The sequence below is a fragment of the Cantharellus anzutake genome (genome assembly GCF_015039405.1).
Source record: "Cantharellus anzutake strain C23 chromosome Unknown EI90scaffold_93, whole genome shotgun sequence".
Taxonomy (NCBI): domain Eukaryota; kingdom Fungi; phylum Basidiomycota; class Agaricomycetes; order Cantharellales; family Hydnaceae; genus Cantharellus; species Cantharellus anzutake.
The window spans coordinates 66,441-85,388 of NW_024067043.1; the positions used below are offsets into that span (position 1 = coordinate 66,441).

General features: G+C 49.5%; 4 protein-coding genes across 4 annotated transcripts; 3 read left to right on the forward strand and 1 right to left on the reverse strand.

Moving 5' to 3' along the window:
* Positions 1 to 2,682: 2,682 nt before the first annotated feature.
* Positions 2,683 to 3,991, reverse strand: EI90DRAFT_3282393 (uncharacterized protein; the record flags this gene model as incomplete). The annotated part of the gene is made up of 6 exons (XM_039066901.1): positions 2,683 to 3,040; positions 3,098 to 3,277; positions 3,328 to 3,404; positions 3,461 to 3,552; positions 3,604 to 3,788; positions 3,853 to 3,991. 6 exons carry the CDS (start codon positions 3,989 to 3,991, stop codon positions 2,937 to 2,939), a joined length of 777 nt encoding a protein of 258 aa, XP_038909943.1. The 3' UTR covers positions 2,683 to 2,936.
* A 29-nt stretch (positions 3,992 to 4,020) lies between these two features.
* Positions 4,021 to 5,571, forward strand: EI90DRAFT_2978661 (DnaJ domain-containing protein). Its single transcript, XM_039055947.1, has 5 exons — positions 4,021 to 4,146; positions 4,208 to 4,431; positions 4,488 to 4,563; positions 4,618 to 5,020; positions 5,075 to 5,571. The coding sequence occupies exons 1-5, from the start codon at positions 4,059 to 4,061 to the stop codon at positions 5,472 to 5,474; spliced, it is 1,191 nt and encodes a 396-aa protein (XP_038909944.1). The 5' UTR covers positions 4,021 to 4,058; the 3' UTR covers positions 5,475 to 5,571.
* Positions 5,572 to 13,927: 8,356 nt separating this feature from the next.
* EI90DRAFT_3020856 (uncharacterized protein) lies at positions 13,928 to 14,817 on the forward strand (the record flags this gene model as incomplete). The annotated part of the gene is made up of 4 exons (XM_039057557.1): positions 13,928 to 14,164; positions 14,225 to 14,364; positions 14,416 to 14,516; positions 14,573 to 14,817. The coding sequence occupies 4 exons, from the start codon at positions 13,928 to 13,930 to the stop codon at positions 14,815 to 14,817; spliced, it is 723 nt and encodes a 240-aa protein (XP_038909945.1).
* A 2,001-nt stretch (positions 14,818 to 16,818) lies between these two features.
* Positions 16,819 to 17,196, forward strand: EI90DRAFT_3132808 (uncharacterized protein; the record flags this gene model as incomplete). Its single annotated transcript, XM_039064507.1, has 1 exon — positions 16,819 to 17,196. The coding sequence occupies one exon, from the start codon at positions 16,819 to 16,821 to the stop codon at positions 17,194 to 17,196; it is 378 nt and encodes a 125-aa protein (XP_038909946.1).
* Positions 17,197 to 18,948: the final 1,752 nt, after the last annotated feature.

Consider the following 18,948-nt stretch of genomic DNA (forward strand, 5'->3'; position numbering starts at 1 on the left):
AGGACGTAGATAGCAGGTGGGGACACTGCTACCTCTGGGGCCGTCTCTGTGGTTTCCTCATCCTTGTGGGCTTGGGGTGCTCCTTTTCTCCTTTTCTTTGTGATGACTCGATGGAGCTTTGGTGCTGGTGACGGCTCCTGGGCATCGTGGCGTCTGCGTGAGCTATCCCTTGTGGGTGGCTGGCGTGTGCTCCCCACAGGCTGGGTCTCCGGGCGTCCTCTTGGGTCCGGGTCTAGTCTTTTCCCTCCTGCCTTCGGTCCTTTCGTCGCTTGGCCCTTCAGCCCCTTCATCAGCGTTTGAAGGTCTTCCGGGTGCAGGCATCGGGTCTGGCAGGTCTCGGGGTGCGGGTTCATCTCTTGTCTGGGACGGGTTACAGGGGTCGCGGGTGGGGCAGGTGGAGGGGGCCCGGGTGGGGGCGTGCATGGCTGCGTCCTCTGGAAGTGCCGCCACTGGCTGTCAAGGAGCGTGGCTTCACGCTTCCATTCGGCCCAGGTGATGGGCATAGGGCAGAGCTGGTAGATGCTCTCATGGAGCCGGGAGTTGATTGCCCGCTCGAAGCGGTCGACTAGCCCTACGTTGCCTAGCTGCGAAGTGGGCCCTAGTATCTCAAACTCCTGGATGAGTCTGTCCACGGGGTCACTTCCCTGTCGGACAGTAGCCAGCCTCTGCCGGGCTGTAGCCGCCCGGTTTGGGTCTTGGAACATGGTGTCAAGTTCTGCATTGAACTCATCCATGGTGGGTGTAGGGGAGCCTGTCCTCAGTAGCGCCATGGTGCGTTGCGTTGCCCATGCTCCTGCAGTCCCTCCCTTCATGTAAGAAAGCATGAAGAGGACTTGGGAGAGGGTGCTGGGGAATTTGGCTGCGCGGACGTAGAGGTAGATCCCGCATTCGGCCTTAAAGCGGTCAAGGTCCTCTCTGACTCCTGAGAAGGGGGTGGGGGGGGCGACTTTGGGTGGTCTGGGTGCGTGCGCAGGCAGGCCCTGGGCTTGGGCTACCACAGTGGCCTGTAGTTCCTGGAACCGGGCCAGCAGGTCGTCATACTGTTCTTGTGTCACCATGGTGGGGGAGGTGGGGGGAGATGGGGTTGAAACCTTCTTCTGCTGTCAGGGACCGACCCGGGGTCGAGAGCGCCCAGGTGTATTGCCCGAGGCTGAGGGTCCAGTAGGTATGATGCGGGCGCGCATAACAACGGGCCCAAAGCAGACAAGGGTCCCTGGCCACTGAGACTAAAGTGGGAAATGTGTTATTGTTATTATCAAGGGAAGTGTAAGCTACTTGCCTAAAGTGGGAAATGTGAGAAGAAGGTTGCTTCTCAGTTCCCACTTAGGCTGTGTTTATATACATGTGGTTGAAGGCCACGTGGGAAGCGCCACGTCATCCAAGCACACAGCCACCTCCGTCCGGGTACCTCCGTAAGAGGTCCTAGGAGTGTCCGGTATGCGGGGGGTCATCCGGTGTGTCCGGGTTCGGGCGCGTTACACTGCAGCCAGGTCAATGGTACATTGATACAAAGGAAGTCGTCCATGTGATAAGAAAGGAATAAAGAGGAGAGAGAATAGAAAAGAAGGAGAAGAAGAAAGGGAAGGGAGAAAAGGGGAAGAGGGGGGAGGTCGGGAGGAGTGGATGGTGGGGCACCGGGTTAGGTGGGGCCGGGTCAGGCAGGTGTGCCCTGACAAATAAGACTTAAGAAATAGAAACATCTTCAGCAGAGGTCGAGGTAAAGTGGGCTAGAGCCCAGTAGCATAAGCGGACGAACAACACGTACAGAATTTGTCCAAAGAAATTGATCCAGGAATGCAGCAGCAATTAAGCTGAATCGGCATGACTGCAACCTCAGAAGGCACAGTATGCGTAAGGCCAACAGCGGGTACGGCACATAAAATGAAGCATCACTGGGGATTGTGCCAGATGCGAAAGAAAAACAGAGAGTGCGTTTTTAGACCAACCACACACAAGTCTAATTTAATCTCGTACCTCCATTAAATAACAATACATTACCTTCAGCTTCCCGCTTATAGGTAATACAATTCAGTTCTTCACGCATATTAGCTGAGACTGAGCTTCCCACTTATAGTCCAGCTCCGAGGTCAAGTGTCGCTCATCAACAGATTTTCCCCCTTATTCATTCCTTTGTATATATATACGCACGGACATCATCCCCAAATCACTAGTTATATTCCCGCTTCTATCTTACATCTGTGCTACGAGTGAGCCGCTGGGAACCGGGTTGCCTTATCCGGAACGCCGTTTACAACAATTGAGCTGAGGAAAACTGGAAATGTCCTGACCACCAGCCCAGGGCCCAAAAGTAGTGTTTGTTTCCTTGAACTAGTATACGATATACCGCCGTTGCATAAGTACAAGAAGTTACGTCTTCATGCTGTCCATGAACCCCCCCCCCCCGCGCATACCTTTCAACCGGGAATTGCTGGCACCCCCTTGCTTTGCGCGCGAATTCGGGGCTCGGCAACTGCCACATGCACTCGATAACCACAAATCCCGCTGCCCAAATTTCTCTGTCTTGACTTTACAGATGAATTGAATGTATCTAGGTATCCGTAGGTTTTGTTTCTGAAATTAATGCCATCTTTCATGTTTTTCACTGTGATTTCTCACCATACTTATCTCAACAAAGAAGCATATTCAAAACGAAAAAAACCCAAGGTGCACTGGTATGGGTCACCAAGAACACTGCTTTGTAATCATTTGAGTTCTATATATGTTGTGTACAGAGTAAAATGTCCCGCCGTTGCCAGCGTTGCTTGCAATAGACAGTAGGTGAGTGCATCGTGCGATTGCCGACCGCCACATATAAATGAACTTTGAGAGAACAGGCCCTCGGCGAACTCTTAGAGGGAGTGAGCACTAAAAGGGTGAATTCTTCGTCTGAGGATGTTTCCCCCTGAGGGTTGGATATTGCAAGTTACGAAAGGGGATCAGAAGATTGCTACGGTACAATGTCTAAGCAGCATCAGCCAAACCCAGATGGCGGCACCACCGAGGATCGGAAGAGTTAAGTTATCATCTAATGAGCCCAGGTCTGTGTGTAATGGAAATGAGTCAATGCTTGGGGCAGGGAATGAAGTCCGAAACACACTCAGGGCTTCTACCAGACTTGATATTAAACCAACACCAAACCCCAGCATTATCAAGCCTCCCCATCCGCCATTATGAGTTTGACCCCATTGCCACCAGCTCTCCTCAACTCCACGTCCCATCCCATAAGTACATGTGCCCCAGAACACCACCGAAACAAAAAAACCGACCGCTAGCGCGGCTGACGATCCCGCCACAGTTTTCCGCGGAATAAGGGGGATGAATCCAAACACCCTCGGGGCAGTTTGGATGTCTTTGGGCCATACAGACGGCCAATGGTTGAGGCAGCAGTATCCGCCCACGATAATCTATCGCAATCTGTCAGAGCGCAGTTCCACATTGGCTTCAGGCAAACGTCACTGACATAAGAATCGAAACAACAGCCACATCTCGCGGATAGGCACTGAGGACAGCAATTACTCCGATCAAGTACCATACAACTCCATTTAGCTTCGCCTAGCAAAAAAAAAACGAATTAGGGAAGATGTTGTATTGAAAAGCCTAAACCATGCCAGCCTTTTCAGACTCTCGCATCAACGAGCCAAGAAATCGCACATAGACCTTTGCAAAATCTTCCGAATAAAATCTCCAAAAATCCGCTGACACGACAATGACCAATGCAGTCCACAGAGTAGCAATGATGCCATTCAAACTCCTGGGTCGACAAAAATAAATAGCGAGGGTCACGAAGCCTGGAAGGATCAGCTGACGCAACCCTTGACGAAGGCAGGTGGAGATGTGGGCAATCCAACATACCAGGAGTGCTGTGGAGCACTTTGCGAGGGACTTCCCAGTCAACAGGAGACAATGGTCGCAGCTCTGGAAACGGCCCTGTCGCCAACGAGTTGGGGTGCCTATTTGAGGGTGCCTTCTGCCTGCTAAGATCGCCGCTCATGAGAGGTAAGCTCAACCTTCAAACCAGCACGTGATTGCCAGCCGTCTGGGCAAAATTTCAAACAAGAATGGCAGCAGTTCTCACTTCACCTATGGAAGTTCCTTTATCTCCTGCTGGCTGGTCGCCTGTGCCGTCGACCTCCAGAACCATCTCCGGTATTCTACTTATTCATTTGCTGCACCGTGTTGGTTCTGATATTCTCATTCCGTATTGAAGTGCCTAAGCCTCGGGTGCTTTTGCCAGTTGGCCATGGGTATTATGCGCATGCTCGGAGAACCGTGCACCGGCGCACACTTGACCAAGATTTGGATGAGCAGGAGGCGGAAAGACTCAAGAATGAGAGCTCGAAAGCCAACGGGCTAGAAATTGAAGATGACCTCGGCGTGGGAGACGAGCCCGAGTCCCGAGACTTACTTGCTCTTGATGCCAAGGAGTGGAAGGTGTCTCAATTATTGCATCTCGATGTAGCGCTTGGACTCACGGCGTTCTGATCCAGCGTCAAGACCATTACGCCGTTCTTGGTCTTTCCAAGTTCCGATATGCAGCGACTCCAGATCAGATTAAGATAGCTCGTGCGCACTATCCACCAACTCACCATTATCCGTCTTGATTGTTATTCTCTATAGATCGCAAGAAAGTGCTGAAGCATCATCCAGACAAGAAAGCGGGGGAGGGTGACTCAGATAATGACCAATTCTTCAAATGCATACAAAAGGCCATGGAGATTCTCAGCAACCCCGAAAAACGGCGCCAATTTGACTCGGTAGATCCATACTATCTCCAATTGGAAGAAGACGTGGACCACAACGAACTTTCCAAACTCTCCAAAACTCCCGAAGGTTTCTTCAAGGCTTTTAGGCCCACCTTCGAACGAGAAGCACACTTCTCAAAGCAAACACCCGTCCCATTGCTTGGCACCCTGGATGATTCCAAGGCTCAGGTCGAGGGATTCTACAACTTCTGGTACAACTTTGACTCTTGGCGGAGCTTCGAGTATCTGGATAAGGAAGTTAATGAAGGAAGTGACAGGTGGGTTTGGATCTCTTTCATTTCATCCTATTGTTGCTGAGTGACGTGTCAAAGTCGTGATGATAAAAGATACACCGAGAAGAAGAACAGGACCGAGCGGGCTCGCCGCAAAAAAGAAGACAATACGCGATTGCGTTCTTTGGTTGATTTAGCTCTAACTCTTGACCCCCGGATCAAACGAATCAAGCTAGAGGAAAAGGAGGCACGCGATCGCAAGAAGAGCAAAGGCAATATCAATCCATTGGCAAGGAAGGAAGATGAGGAGCGTCTGAGGAGAGAGGCTGAGGCTGAGGCGCAAGCGAGTGCAAAAGCGGAGGTGGAGGCCGCGGAGGCCGTGGCTAGAGCCGAGGCTAAAAAGGCGAAGCAAGCGGCTGCAAATGCAGCAAAGAAAGCAAGACGTGTGGAGAGAGCAGCTGCAAATATCATGAATGCTCCACCCACTTCCCAAGACTGACAAAACACACCTTCATCTTTTCACTACAAAAATTGATTCTTGGAATTGCATTGTGAAGATAGTACAATAAATCAATTACATTTCCATTTCTTTTATCACACCTATTTTTGATGCTGCTACATGCATGCCTTCATCAGCAAATTCCCTTGATTGAAATTGGGCACTTCAAATGGATTTGACTGAAGTGAGCAAACCAACTGATTGACTTGAATAAAGGTTTCTTGATTCATCCACTTTGTAATCAAGCTCTCACTTTGAAGCACCATCATGCTGGGTGTGTCATGTCTGTGTATCCACCAACCTCTATTCACCTCTGTCCACCTCTGTTTCATTCATTATTAACCTTGTCTCTCTTTTATTCCCAATTATTTGTTGCTCATTAGTTTCAGCTGTGTCACCTCATTACTGTTAGATACTGCAGGTTTGGATGGTTCCAGAATGGAATTGGAGACTTAGCAAGGAGGGACCTTGGCCTCTGTCATATCCATCCCCAGCCATCAACTTCCGATCCCTCCGATCCCTCCGGTCTACCTCTGCTCCTTCTTCACTAACCTCAGAGCTCCCGTATTCTGCAATCCCCTCGGTACCCCTCGATGGTCACCACCCCCTCCTTTCAATTTATTACCTACGCCTCCCTAAGTATGGAGCCCTGAAGGCTTCTGGACAGCTCTGACGTCCGCTAGCGCACCCCCGCCTCCGCTGGGCAATACACTCGCTTGCCCTGCAAAGCCCACCTTTGGGCCTATCCCTCCTTTCCGTTAACCCTGTAACCCGACTCGTCGGTAATATTCAATCGGCTAATGTCTAACCCCGTTAGCTCCACTCCGCCAATTGCAGACCCGCCCTCGTTGCAACTATATATATACTCAACTTGTACATAGGTTACACCTCAGTAATAAAATCGACTAGAGTTTACCCCCTTCAGTTCTGGTTGCCAGTTTAGTAAGTTAGGGCACGGATGTGTTACTTGGCACAGCGCTCCTGGCATAAGTCACTGAGGCTGAAGCCCTCTGCCATGGAGACATTCCCTTGTCTCAACCTGGTCTCTGACAGCCTCAGTGTAAACATGTTATAAGTGTTGAGTTCACGAGATCACTCACAACAGTCAGTTGTTGCCTCACACACCCAGTCCATTAAATGTACAAGAGGAACAAAGGGAGGGAGCGGCATGCCCTGACAGCCACAAGTATGTGGCCTATCTCCCTTACACTCAGCAACTCAAGTGGAGCACTGTGCCATTGCTGGTTGTCCTGGGTTTGGATCAAGCAAGGGGTAAAGTCTCTAGGGGGGAATCAAGTCGATTTCAGACTGAGGTTACAAGTTACTAAGTACATTGTATATATAGGAGGGGTCTGGAGTCAAAAGCAGCAAGGGTAGACTGAAGGGGGACAAAGGGAGCTGGTGTCATATCCATACAACTCCGGACCTCCACTCCTGTTTCTGGACCTCCATCTCCTCCTCCAGAACTCCACATCCTCCACCACCACCTCCCCTGTTGGTTGTTAAGAGCCCACTCTACCTCTGGCTCCAACACAACATCTAACACTACCTCCAATCCGACTCTGGTTTACTCCAGGTCCGATCCCAACCTCATACCTTCCAGACCAGAGTTTGCGATGCTCCTTACCTCCGGCTCTGGACTCCTGTACCGGAACACCATCACACCTCCACCTCCAGAACTCCGGTCACATCTCTGCCTCCGGACTTTGACCTCCTCCTCCGTCTTATCTCCTTGTATTCCTTATTGCATTTCATTTATTACGTCTAGCCAATATTCCGGACTTTGACTTCTGACTCCGGACCTCCAGAACTTACTCTGGACCCTGCAGTCTCTACGGTATGGTGTCATTTAATCCTCTTGTTGCCTCTTCCTTATTTAGGCAGCTGCTTCCTTTCCATATTAGTCAGCTGTCATTCCCCACAACCCCCTCCACTCCTTCCCCTCTTGGCCTTGCCCTTTTGGGAAGCACCATAGAGTTCCAACCCTTGACCCTTGGGGTTGTTCCCTCTTCCAGTCCCCCTTTGTCTCCTTCCAGTTCCCTTTGTTCCCTTTGGGTCCTCTAACTCCACTCCTGTATTATTATATATGCACTCTGTACTTAGTTTCCTGTACCCCCAGTCTGAAATCAATGACAATGACAACTGGATTGTCCCCCAAAGAGACTCTCCCTGCTAACCTGAAGTTAAGGACCACCTTAGACAACAAGCAACAGCACAGCGCTCCACTTGAGTCACTGAGGCCAAGGTCCCTCCACTCCTGAGTCCCTTCTCCGCTTCCAGACAACTCCATGCTCCTCTAACATCACTGAACACAACTGCAACCCCAGTTTTCAACTGCAATGCCAACAAACTGTCAGGGCGTGGGGAATGTTACTGTGGTTCACCATCAGTGACCATTAAGGTTGGCTGTCTCGGTGTAACAGCCTGTTAAGGGCAGGGTTGACAATTGTGGTGAAGTGGGGTTTCAGCTTCAACGACTCGTCTGTGAGCATTGCGCCTCATTCTTGATGCAGCCCTGATATTTCAGGGTACAGGGAGTGTGACTGAGTCAGACAAGACACACAGGGGGTAACCCTAGTTGATTTTTGGACTAAGGTACGAGGTAGTGTACAACCAGTAGTGTAACAGAATGAATGGGGATTAGTTGCCAGATTTCACAGAGATTGCAGGTGGCTTTAAAAAAACAAACAAAGAACATGGGAGAAGGATGGCTGTGCATAGCCATCAAGAAAACAAGAGTAAATAGGGAATGAATGTAGGCCCATTGTGGGCCATGAAAAACATAACAATGATGGGGAAGGGTGATGGGCTCGTCCAGGCAGCATTGGGCAGGGAGTGGAGTGGACAGGGTTGGAGTGGAGGTGGGAGAAGGGGTGGGGAGTGAGCACCTGATCGTGGGAATTGCTGGGTCATGACACAAACTCAGAATACACCTAATCCAATCTAGCCTCTCCCACTGTGCATGCTGTAGGTGGGATAATTGCCCACATGGAGAACCAGCTCAGATACCCATTCACACATTCAGAAAACCCAGTTCCATTTACACAACAACCTGTACAAATTTGGTATCTAAAATACTGTCCTATAATGACCATAAGTTCATCACATGTCACATGAAGATTTTGGATTGAATTGAAAATGAACATGATTGAATTGGTTCAACACCTCCGGCAACTCCCGGAGGCTGTGGGATTGAACTAATGGTCATTATACCACAGTAGTGCTAATTCTTACGATCCCATCGATACCAAGAATGTCCCAATTGGTGGAGAATTGACAGAGTTATGTGTTGGGCAAGTTAGGCACAGCAGGTCATGAGCATGTGCAGGTGTTGTCAGAGATCTGGGAATACTGTCAGAGACTGGGATATTGTTAGAGTCTGGCAGACTGTCAGAGGGCGAATAGAAGACAGATTGGGTTCTGTCTGAGTTGAGGTCGGAGGTGATTGTTACGGATACAGAGTCTCCAACGACCATATCCGTCGCATGGTCAAAGACTTCCCCTCTCTATCGCTCCTCCCCTCTTTCTCCCTTCCGTCCTCTATCCCGATACCCTATCCTCCTTACCCGTTCTACCCCTTTCCCCCCCCTTGTGCAAAGCTTTCCCCATTGGGGTTTTGGTGCTGGCCGAGGTTGTTTGTGTTTCGCGGGATTTCCCGTGACCTTACCATTTGTAGATAGTCACGCATCTTGTACGGAAACCGCTGAAGGCGGTTCCCGCTAACTAACAACTGCTCTACAACTGTCTTGTGTACCGTCTTCTGTAACAACCCTCCCTGTGACTCAACTGAACCCATGTGACTGTACAACTCTCAATATGTCTTATAAGTCTGGTTATATTGAGTCCTCTAACGGCCCTTGCCGCGAGAACTCAAGGTCGAGAGTCGAAGACTCTCGACATGTGTATCGTCCTATTGAATCTGTACCCTATGGGTCTTCATCACTCCGCTCTCCCCCCAGTACTCAACCTACGACGTCACCTCACGATCATGGAGATCATGAATACTTTGAAGCCCGCCTTCCCGTGATGCCGGCACGTTCGCTACGCAAACGCCAAGTCACCACCCATCCACCGTCTGTTCCTTCCTTCGCCAGTCATCATGTTTCCCCGCCAACGGTACGTTCCCTTTGGGAACGCCAAGTCACCAAAGGCCCTACTAGTCAATCCTCATTGCACGATTATGACATCAACCCGCTACCGGTACGTTCGCACTGCGAACGCCAAGTACCCGATGGCAACTATATGAAGTTCTCACCCATCTCACAAGTTGCGACCTCGCACACGGTACGCTCCATTGAGGAGCGCCAAGTACCCGTGGCTGACCCGTCCTGTCATATCCGTGCATACCTGACCCCGACCTGACTTCCGGACCTCCACCCTCTTCACCTCCGGAGTCATAACCTACCGCTGCCGTTCCGATACTCACCTTCGGTCTTGGCAACACACCCCTCCTCTTACCTCTCCGACCCTTTCTCCGTCCGTTCCGATACTCACCTTCGGACCTGACTACTCTCCTTTCCGCCACTCCCTCTTCCTTACCTGTCCCCTCTCTCCTCCTCCCATTACCCTTCCGCCAAGTTACGACCATCCACCACTGCTCCGTACTTCACACTCGGACACCATTCGTACCTTACTCCGAGCCTCCATCATAGTCCCTACCTCGGACTTTGACTCCACCTCGGTCTTAGTCCATTGCATTGGTGACCTCATACTATGTAAACACCATTGCCAATATTCCTCGGACTTCCAACCCCACCTCCGTAACCTCCGTAAGCTCCGCAACCCCCAAGCTTCGCAGACCGCCTTCGGCACTCTCGCCGCCTGTAATGTATTTCTCGCATTTTCCCTTCATCCCTATTTGGACTACTGCTTCTTTCTATTCTAGCCAGTTAGTCATCATCCCCACTTCCCCTCATCCTCCTGCCCCTCTGGGCCTCGCCCTCTCTACCTCCTTTCGGACGTATCACAGGTCTTGCCCTATGACCTTCGGTACCGCTCCGCCCCCTCTACCCTTTGTTCCCGTTCGGACGTCTTCGTTCCAATTCGGTCACCCTTTGTTCTCTTTGTGCTTTTGCCCCTTCCATTATATATATCGGCGCTTGTACATACTCGTTTTGGTTTTAGTCCGAAATCGACCTGAAATGCCCCCAAGAGACTTCCTGCTCACCTACTGTGAAATTAAGGACCAAATGGACAAACAGCAATGGCACAGCGCTCCGCTTGAGTCGCTGAGGCCAAGGTCCCTCCACGCTAAGTCTCCGATTCCACTCCGGAGTCGTCCGTTTCCGCCTCATTCTAACACGTCCGTCCTGGCATCTCCGACTACCTACCATCAATCCCTTAATAGCTCACTACATCACCAATCACGATCGATGGGAATTCGATCGTCCACCCCCAGGCAAGACTGGGATCACTCATCGATTACATATCCTGTTATGGTACAGACCAGATATGACCTCACTCATCCCACTATAAGAACGGATCAAGGAATGGGGAATTTCCCCCATCCCCGTAACAGTGATGCAGAGGTCTGTTGGAGCGCGCGGATATGCGGGCGGAAATATGCGGCGTGTCCGGAAGTGCTGTTCAAGGTTAGCAGAGTGGGATCGTGGCCTCAGCGACTCAGGTGGAGCGCTGTGCCCTGAGCTTGACATTTGGGGGAGATCCCATATTCACAAACTGACACTTACAGCGGACTTCAAACAAGACTTGCGGGCGGAGCGGACCTGTAGGAGGAGCGCGGACTCTGTGAGCACGGACTCAGAGGGGGGAAGCCCCCTTTGCAGAAGGAGGGACTCAGACCAGACAGGGGGGGTACTCTAGTTGATTTCAGACTGAGGTCCCCGAAAGTATTTACAAGGTATAAGTAGATAAGAGAAATCAAAAGAGGGACCGGTCGGTCCGGTGCGGAAATATGCGGAAATGAGCGGGGACTTGTCAAACTAAACCAAGGACAAGAACCTGGGAAATGGGAGGCAACGAATGAATAAAGTCAAAGTGGATCAAGTACCAATATTGACAGATTAAATGAATGAATAGGAAAGTGCAATAGCACACGGATCAAATGCCAATATTGGGGTGAACATAATAGGCACTCGGCAAGGAATGAATGTTATGTTGCTGAGTAACAAAAATGGCCAGAGGACAAAAGCGGAGGTCAGTGCGCGGCGCCGATACAAGTCCGCAAATAAGCGGGGTCGGTGCGGTGCCGACACAAGTCCGCAAACAGAGGTTGATCTGCCAGCACTGTCACACAAGGACAGCATGAAGGCCAACAGAGGTACAGAGGGGAGTGGGAGTGTTGACCTGACCAGAGGTGTCAAGGGCAACCAGAAGTGGCCAGAGGGTGCAGAGATGGGTAGAGGGTGCAGAGTGGGCAGAGGGTGCGGAATGCACGGAAGCGGGGCATGGCTGTGACCACATAGCGGGAAGCGATGAGTGTGGTTCAGATGGAGACAAGGCAGGCATGACTGAATGCCGGGAGCACCAAGGGCTCAGGAACTGGAGGTAAGGTTGGAATACTGGCAGGGTCTAGGTTCTGATTATTAGCCAAGTCTCATGCAGTAAGGCAGGGGGCCAGACATGGGGTTGGGGGCTGGTTAGGATGGGTTTCAGGTCGGCAGATTTGCCTATCGGCATTGGTTCGCCGCTGACAGATCCAAAGGTAAACAAGGGTTACCAACAGGAAGGGGAAGTAAATGGAAAGAATCCTCAAGACAAATAAGGAATAGGCGAAAAGCCTGAATTACATCTGAGGTTTGTGGAGTGAGAGAATTACAAGCCAACTGAATGGAAAGGCCTAGAAACGTCTATGAACAAGCAGGGAACTACAGAGAAAAGGCATCCAGGAAAGTCCGGAGCCCGGAAGTTGTAGTCTGGAAGATTGGGGTTGTAGAAAATATCAAATGATAAAACAATAAGATTATCAAGACTGGAGGTAATAGGAATAAGGAGGTACCGGAGGTGCAGTGTAAGGAGTGGTAACCCCACCCTTTATTCATTATCTTATTGTATATTTGTCTCGATTTAAACATGTATAAACAATGTATATACAATAACGTGGGAATTTGGGAAAAGGAACAGAACTCCTTTTCCTCTCCATTGTTGATAATTAAAGCTCAACTTTATTGATGACCTGAGGATTGAGGAGAACTGGGGTTGGAACCTACACCAACCCCTTACATGCAGAGACTGGAGGTTGGAAGGAGGGTGAATAGGCAAGTTGAGATTTATCAACAACGAGCAAGCCCAACTCCTTTGAACAAGGTGTCTGAGGAGGTGGAGGTATGGTGGTGGAGGTCTGGAGGTGATGCAGACATAGATGAGTAGCAGAGCAGGAGAGAGTCAGAGGAGGAGGTAGTCCTTGGGTCGTTGGCGTCGACCAGAGGCAGCAGAGAGAGATTGGGAGGACTGGTGGAGGTCATAGGAGTCATGTAGTGATAGGATGGAAGGAGGTGGAAGATCCGGGATATGACACATTTAAACAATATACCTGTGTTTGATGAAGCATTGAGGTTGTGCTGGGGCTGTTTTTTTTTCATGCTTTGATGTTATTGTGTTACGTGAACAGTGCAGTTTGACATTCTATGGCATAATAGCTACAGTCTAGTGTAAATCCAAACATAGGATGGAATACAAAGAATAAAAAATATATCTCGTGTTTAAGTACATAGGTCAAGACAATGACAAGTGCATATACTCTTGCCTCAGAAGAGAACTGAGGGGAGAGGGGTCCAAAAATTAGCTCTTTACACATGGTCAATGCCTTGTGGTGAGACTGTGCATTATTTAAGAGAAAGCAAACATTGCCACTGAGCAATCTGCTTGAAGTGGCATTGATGTGTTTGATCACCAGGTAAAGATGTGAGGAGAGAAACCTATGAGAGTTCAAGGTCAGTGTCGACTCCCTCAGTATGTAAATGCGAAGCTCATCAATCTTAGAATCCCAGCCCAAAATGTAGGGATTCAGGTATGTCAGGGCAATAGCCCTGAACCCTGAGCCATATGTAATTACGATGTACATAAAGTCACGTGGGTAAGTGGGAACCTCTGTCAACTGCTTACACACACTGTAGTGTCAGGGGACGAACCCTGGGTCCCCATGACCCCTCTCTACAGTCCACAGTCCAGCCTGTAAACACAGCCCATCTCAGGGCATGACTACTGTGGGTAAGAAAGTGATATAAGATAAAGGCAAGTAATAGGGGCGTTCACAGTACCACAAGTCAGCCAAAAGTTAATCAAAAGACGAAGTCACAAGTCAGCTGCAAGACTCACCAACTTGTGACAAGTCAGTCACAAGACTCACTTTTGTCTTGGGGCTCTGGGGCTGCAAGAGCGCCAAAACTGGTTTAAAAACAGGTTCCAAAACTCGGCCTTAAGCCCCGTGCTGAGTCACATGTACTACTATCCTATACTGTACAGTTTCTTCCTCACCTGATTGGGTAGCTGCAATGCAACGCAAGCATGCAGCTCCTTCAACAGTGGTACCCACACCAAATAAGCGTGCTAACCAGTCTACTGGTCCAAAAACTGAGGAGATCAGTACCCCCACCACACGCCGCATCCAGTGGCTTGCCAACCCTGCATGGATGGATCGGCTGGTATCCTACTTGCTTGAAAACCCGTCTGTGCATCTCAAACTATGTGGAGATTCTTCCCAGACAGCGAAGGCAGAGAGCCGGTCAAGGGTCTGACTGATTTATGTTCCAGTTTGGTGTCCATACTTTTACTTGATTCGTTTTTTTTAGGTTTCTACTGGTGAGAAGAAGAAGGACTACTGGGCTATCATTGCCAAGTCTATTTGGGATCGGGATGACGAGCCTGAACATGCTTTTTACATCAAGGACTTAGCCCACTATACCACTGCAATTCAAGGGCGGATCAGTTGGTGCGTTGTATTTTGAGCACACAAATTCAATCATCAACCTTCATCCGACAGGCTTGAAACACAGTACAACAAGTACCTTAAGTTCCTGAAGGAAACAGGTCAGGGTGTTAAGACAGATGAGGAAATTGAAGAAATCCACGCAAATAAAATGGGTATGTAGAAATTTCCTCATATGTTCATGCACTAATATTCCTAAATATTAGCGGAGATATACTCGAAGTTCCTTGGTTTGATGATTTGGATGGAATTTGGTCCACACTTCCAAAACATTCCATTGACTTGATCTCAAATTCAACTGTGGGACAAGCCCAAGGGTCCGAAAACCTTTCTTCAGCCTCGCCTACTATGGATACAAATGTACTGGAGTCTCAGGATGCAACTCTGGCTGAGGTGTTGGAAGATGGCATGGACTTGGTATGTAAAGGAAGGATGAAACCGGTTAGTAGTTACTGACTCCAAGATATTAAAATAGTGTGTCGCTACTCCCGATTTCATCTTCCCCTTCCCCACTTCCATCACCCCATACTACCTTACTTGATGAGCAGCTGCAGAGTGTTGACACCAAACCTAAGGTTGACCCAAGGTTTGTGTCATATCCGTGCATACCCAATCCCGACCCGACTCCCAGAACTCCTTCTTCACCACCTCCGGAGTCCTACCCTACCGCTGTCCATTCCAATATTCACCTTCAGTCCTGGCACCACACCTCCTCCCACCTCCCATGCCACCACCACTCCTCCGTCCCTCTCCTCCCCTATCTCCATCTGCTCTGATACTCACCTCGGACCGAACACCACCCCTCTCACCACCCTCCTACTACTACTCCTCCTCCTACTCCTCCTCCTACTCCTCTGCTCCTTCCTCACAACACCTCCACCCTTCCATCATCCTCCTCCGCTTCTCCCATCCGCTCCGATACTCACCTTCAGACCTGACAACTCTCCTTTCCACCACTCCTTCCCTCTTCCCTTTCTCCTCTCTCTTTCCTCTGGTGCTCTTCCGCTGACCTCCCACCAAGTTACGACCTTCCACCGCTGTCCCGTACTTCGTACTTGGGCACTGCTCGTACCTTTGCTCCGAGCCTCCGTCATAGTTCCTACCTCGGACTTTGACTCCACCTCAGTCTTAGTCCATTGCATTGGTGACCTCATACTACGTAAACACCATTGCCAATATTCCTTGGACTTTCAACCCCGCCTCCATAACCTCTGTAAGCTCCACAACCTCCGAGCTTCACGGACCATCTTCAGCACTTTCACCACTTGTAATGTATCTCTCACGTTTTCCCCTCATCCCTATTTGGACTGCTGCTTCTTCCCATTCTAGCCAGTTAGTCATCATCCCCACTTCTCCTCATCCTCCTGCCCCTCTGGGCCTCACCCTCCTTACCTCCTTTTGGACCTATCACAGGTTCTGCCTTATGACCTTCGGTACCGCTCCACTTCTGTCATCCCTTTGTTCCCATTCGGACGCCTTTGTTCTGATTCGGATCCCCTTTGTTTCCTTGTGCTTTCGCCCCCTCCATTATATATATTGGCACTTGTACATACTCATTTTAGCCCTTAGTGTCACGACCCGACATATCCGTCACTCCCGTCAACACGTCCTAGTGCACTTGTCCCATCCTGCCCGCTATCATCATCATCCGTCCATCCATCTGTCCACCTGTCACCCTCATCCGCACTTCCTCCCCTGCGTGCGTACCTTCCAACCTAGGTTGCCCGCTTGTTGTTGTCCGCTCACCAGCCAGACGGCTTGCTAGATGGCCAGATGGTCCTTTCTCTTTTGTCCGCTTGCAGATTATTGTTCTTCCTTTTGTTCCTTGCTTGCCTTTTGTTGACCAAGTTTGCCGATATTAACTATTTGTTCCTTTCTTCATTCATTATCATTAATATCGCACTTGATCCGCCACTCCTTCCGGGCCGGTCTCATTTAGTTACTTGTGTTTATAACATGTGTAGGTTACACCAGATGTACCTCAGTTCGTATATCGACTTGGATTCCCCCTCTAGACTCCTCTCTTCATTGTAAGGCTCCTGTCTGAAATTGGGACACCAACGTAAGAACGAAGCACAGCGCTCCACCTGAGTCGCTGAAGCTAAAGTCCCGCCCCTCCGACCTTACGAGTCTGGATGACTTCGCGTGCCTTGTGGGTCACCCGGATACGCATCTGGCACGTTCCTGACACTTAGTCTAAAATCGACCTGAAATGCCCCCTAGAGACTTCCTGCTCACCTACTGTGAAATTAAGGACCAAATGGACAAACAGCAATGGCACAGTGCTCCACTTGAGTCGCTGAGGCCAAGGCCCCTCCTTGCTAAGTCTCCGGTTCCCCTCTGGAATCGTCCGCCCTCGCCCAGTTCTAACAGTTTGCACCCCAGCACTTGCAGCTCCCCGCTCCTATTACACCAACCTCAAGATCTATGACACCAGGCACATCTTCAGCCCATACCATGGCATGGGGTATCAAGGTAAAGCGAGACTCACTCGCTGATTTCCATGAAGCAAGCAAATTTGAGTCTGAACTCACAGAGCGAGAGTCAAACCAGCAGCATGCAGAATACATGACATGCATTGCTACACATAGACAGCGTGAGGCAAATAAGCATGAATGCAGAATGCTCAAGTTACAAATCTGCCAACTAGAGCTGCAGCAACAGCAGCAATTGGATGTGCACCAGGCACAGCAGCAGTTGGAGTTGCAAGAGGCACAGCGGAACCCTTTCATGCCAACTGGATTTCCACTCACACCCCCAACGTTACTTGCCACACCACAAATAGACCTTGGCGAAAACCTCCTTGGACTTGACTTGGCACCTAATCAATTCTAGTTGCACACTCTTTTTTTTCTATTTAGTACTATGGCTTTCAGTGTTGTCCATACACCTGATAAAATAAAGCCTCTTGAACATGTCGGCGCTTCCGCTGACCTTCTGTTTCTCCTGCTATCTGCAGTTCTGTTGGCACCCAAATAAACCCTTCAACTTCTTCATCATCTTCCCTCTCATCAAGACCATGCAACCCATCTTCAACCCACCACAAGAAATCCTCATCAGACTCAAAGTTCTCTTCATGTGCTACCAATGAGTGAATGATAAGGCAGGCACGGACCCATTCAAGAGCAAGTTTGTAGTCGCACACACTATTGATTTGTTGACAGAGCCCCTGAAAAGATTGGAATCGGCCTTTAAGGAAACCTACTGCATGCTCTGACCGGATACGGACCTGAATTGACAATTATCAGTCACTAGGGGAGGATCAGTTGAATATTTAGACTTACAGCAGAAAGATGGTAGTTGAACTGTCGGTTAGCTGGTATAAGAGATTGTGGCTTCTTGTATGGTACCATGCACCATGGTGTCAAACCATAAGCAGAGTCCCCCCATAGCCACTCACCATCTCGGAACAATTGGTCAGATTCCTTATAAGCACACGACTCTTTAAAGGCCGTGGAGTCATGGACACTCCCTGGTGGGCCAAGAACATAGTCAATTATGTGTAGATTTGGAAGTGTCACTAACTAAAAGCAGATGAGTCAAAGCTTCATGAAAATGGAATGGCATACCGTTAGGCTAAGGGAGTAATTGGATTTGCGGTCAAAGAATTGTTCATAATGTCCTGGCTTTGCATGGAGTGGTATTAGTGTGCCATCCACCATACAAAATCCTGGTCTCCAAGCGGGGCATGAGACTCGTTCCACCCAATCAGAAGCTTCCCACTTCTCCGATGCACTTGGCCAGTGGATTGCTTGGTCATGAAGAGGGAGGAATGCCGCAATTATCCGTCTTGTAGAATTAATGACTGCTCCAGAACTGCAGCCTGCCCATTGCGCAACAGCTTCAACTGATACACTGTTCCCAAATTTACCAAAGCGGTAAAGAGTTATCGTGAGCTGGTGTGATATGGGGGCTTGTTCCACATTAGAGCTGTTGTAAAATATTGGATGTTCTTGGATAAGAGATAGAAGAACATCAAAGGAATGAGGTGAAACATGTAGGTTGTGGCGGAAGCGCCATGCATCATCCTCTTTGTAACACTGAAGTACAAAGGAAAGCTGGCTGCACTTGGGAACTGAATGCAGGAAGAGGACTCTAGTGGTAACAACATTGTAAAGAAACTGCCAGACACGTCGGATGGCTTGAACATGGGAGTGACGGAGCCTTGTGTAGGTTTCAACAAGGTCTTCATAGGTTGAGTGGGATGAAAGGATAGATGAATGAGATAGCGATTCTATAGTGCTACCAGTGGACTCGGAGGATGAGGTGCTACTGCTGCTGCTGCTGGAACTTGTACTTGTGCTATCAGTGTCAGATGAGGTTTCGGACTCGGAGTCGTCATTAGTGTCAAAATTGGAAATGGATAGATCACTCAGCTCATCGATAGAGTGAAGGTTGTGGAGAAAACTGCATCGTTGATGTCAGTACTGGGCTTGGAGGCTGGATGCATGCTTGAGAGCAGCACAGATTAAGTGCTCACGTTCACTAAGAATAGGCATGCAGAGTGAACATTATGTAATCCATTCAAATCCTTTGTGACTGGAGAGGCTGTTTTGACACACTTTTTTTGCATGCAACTGTGAATGA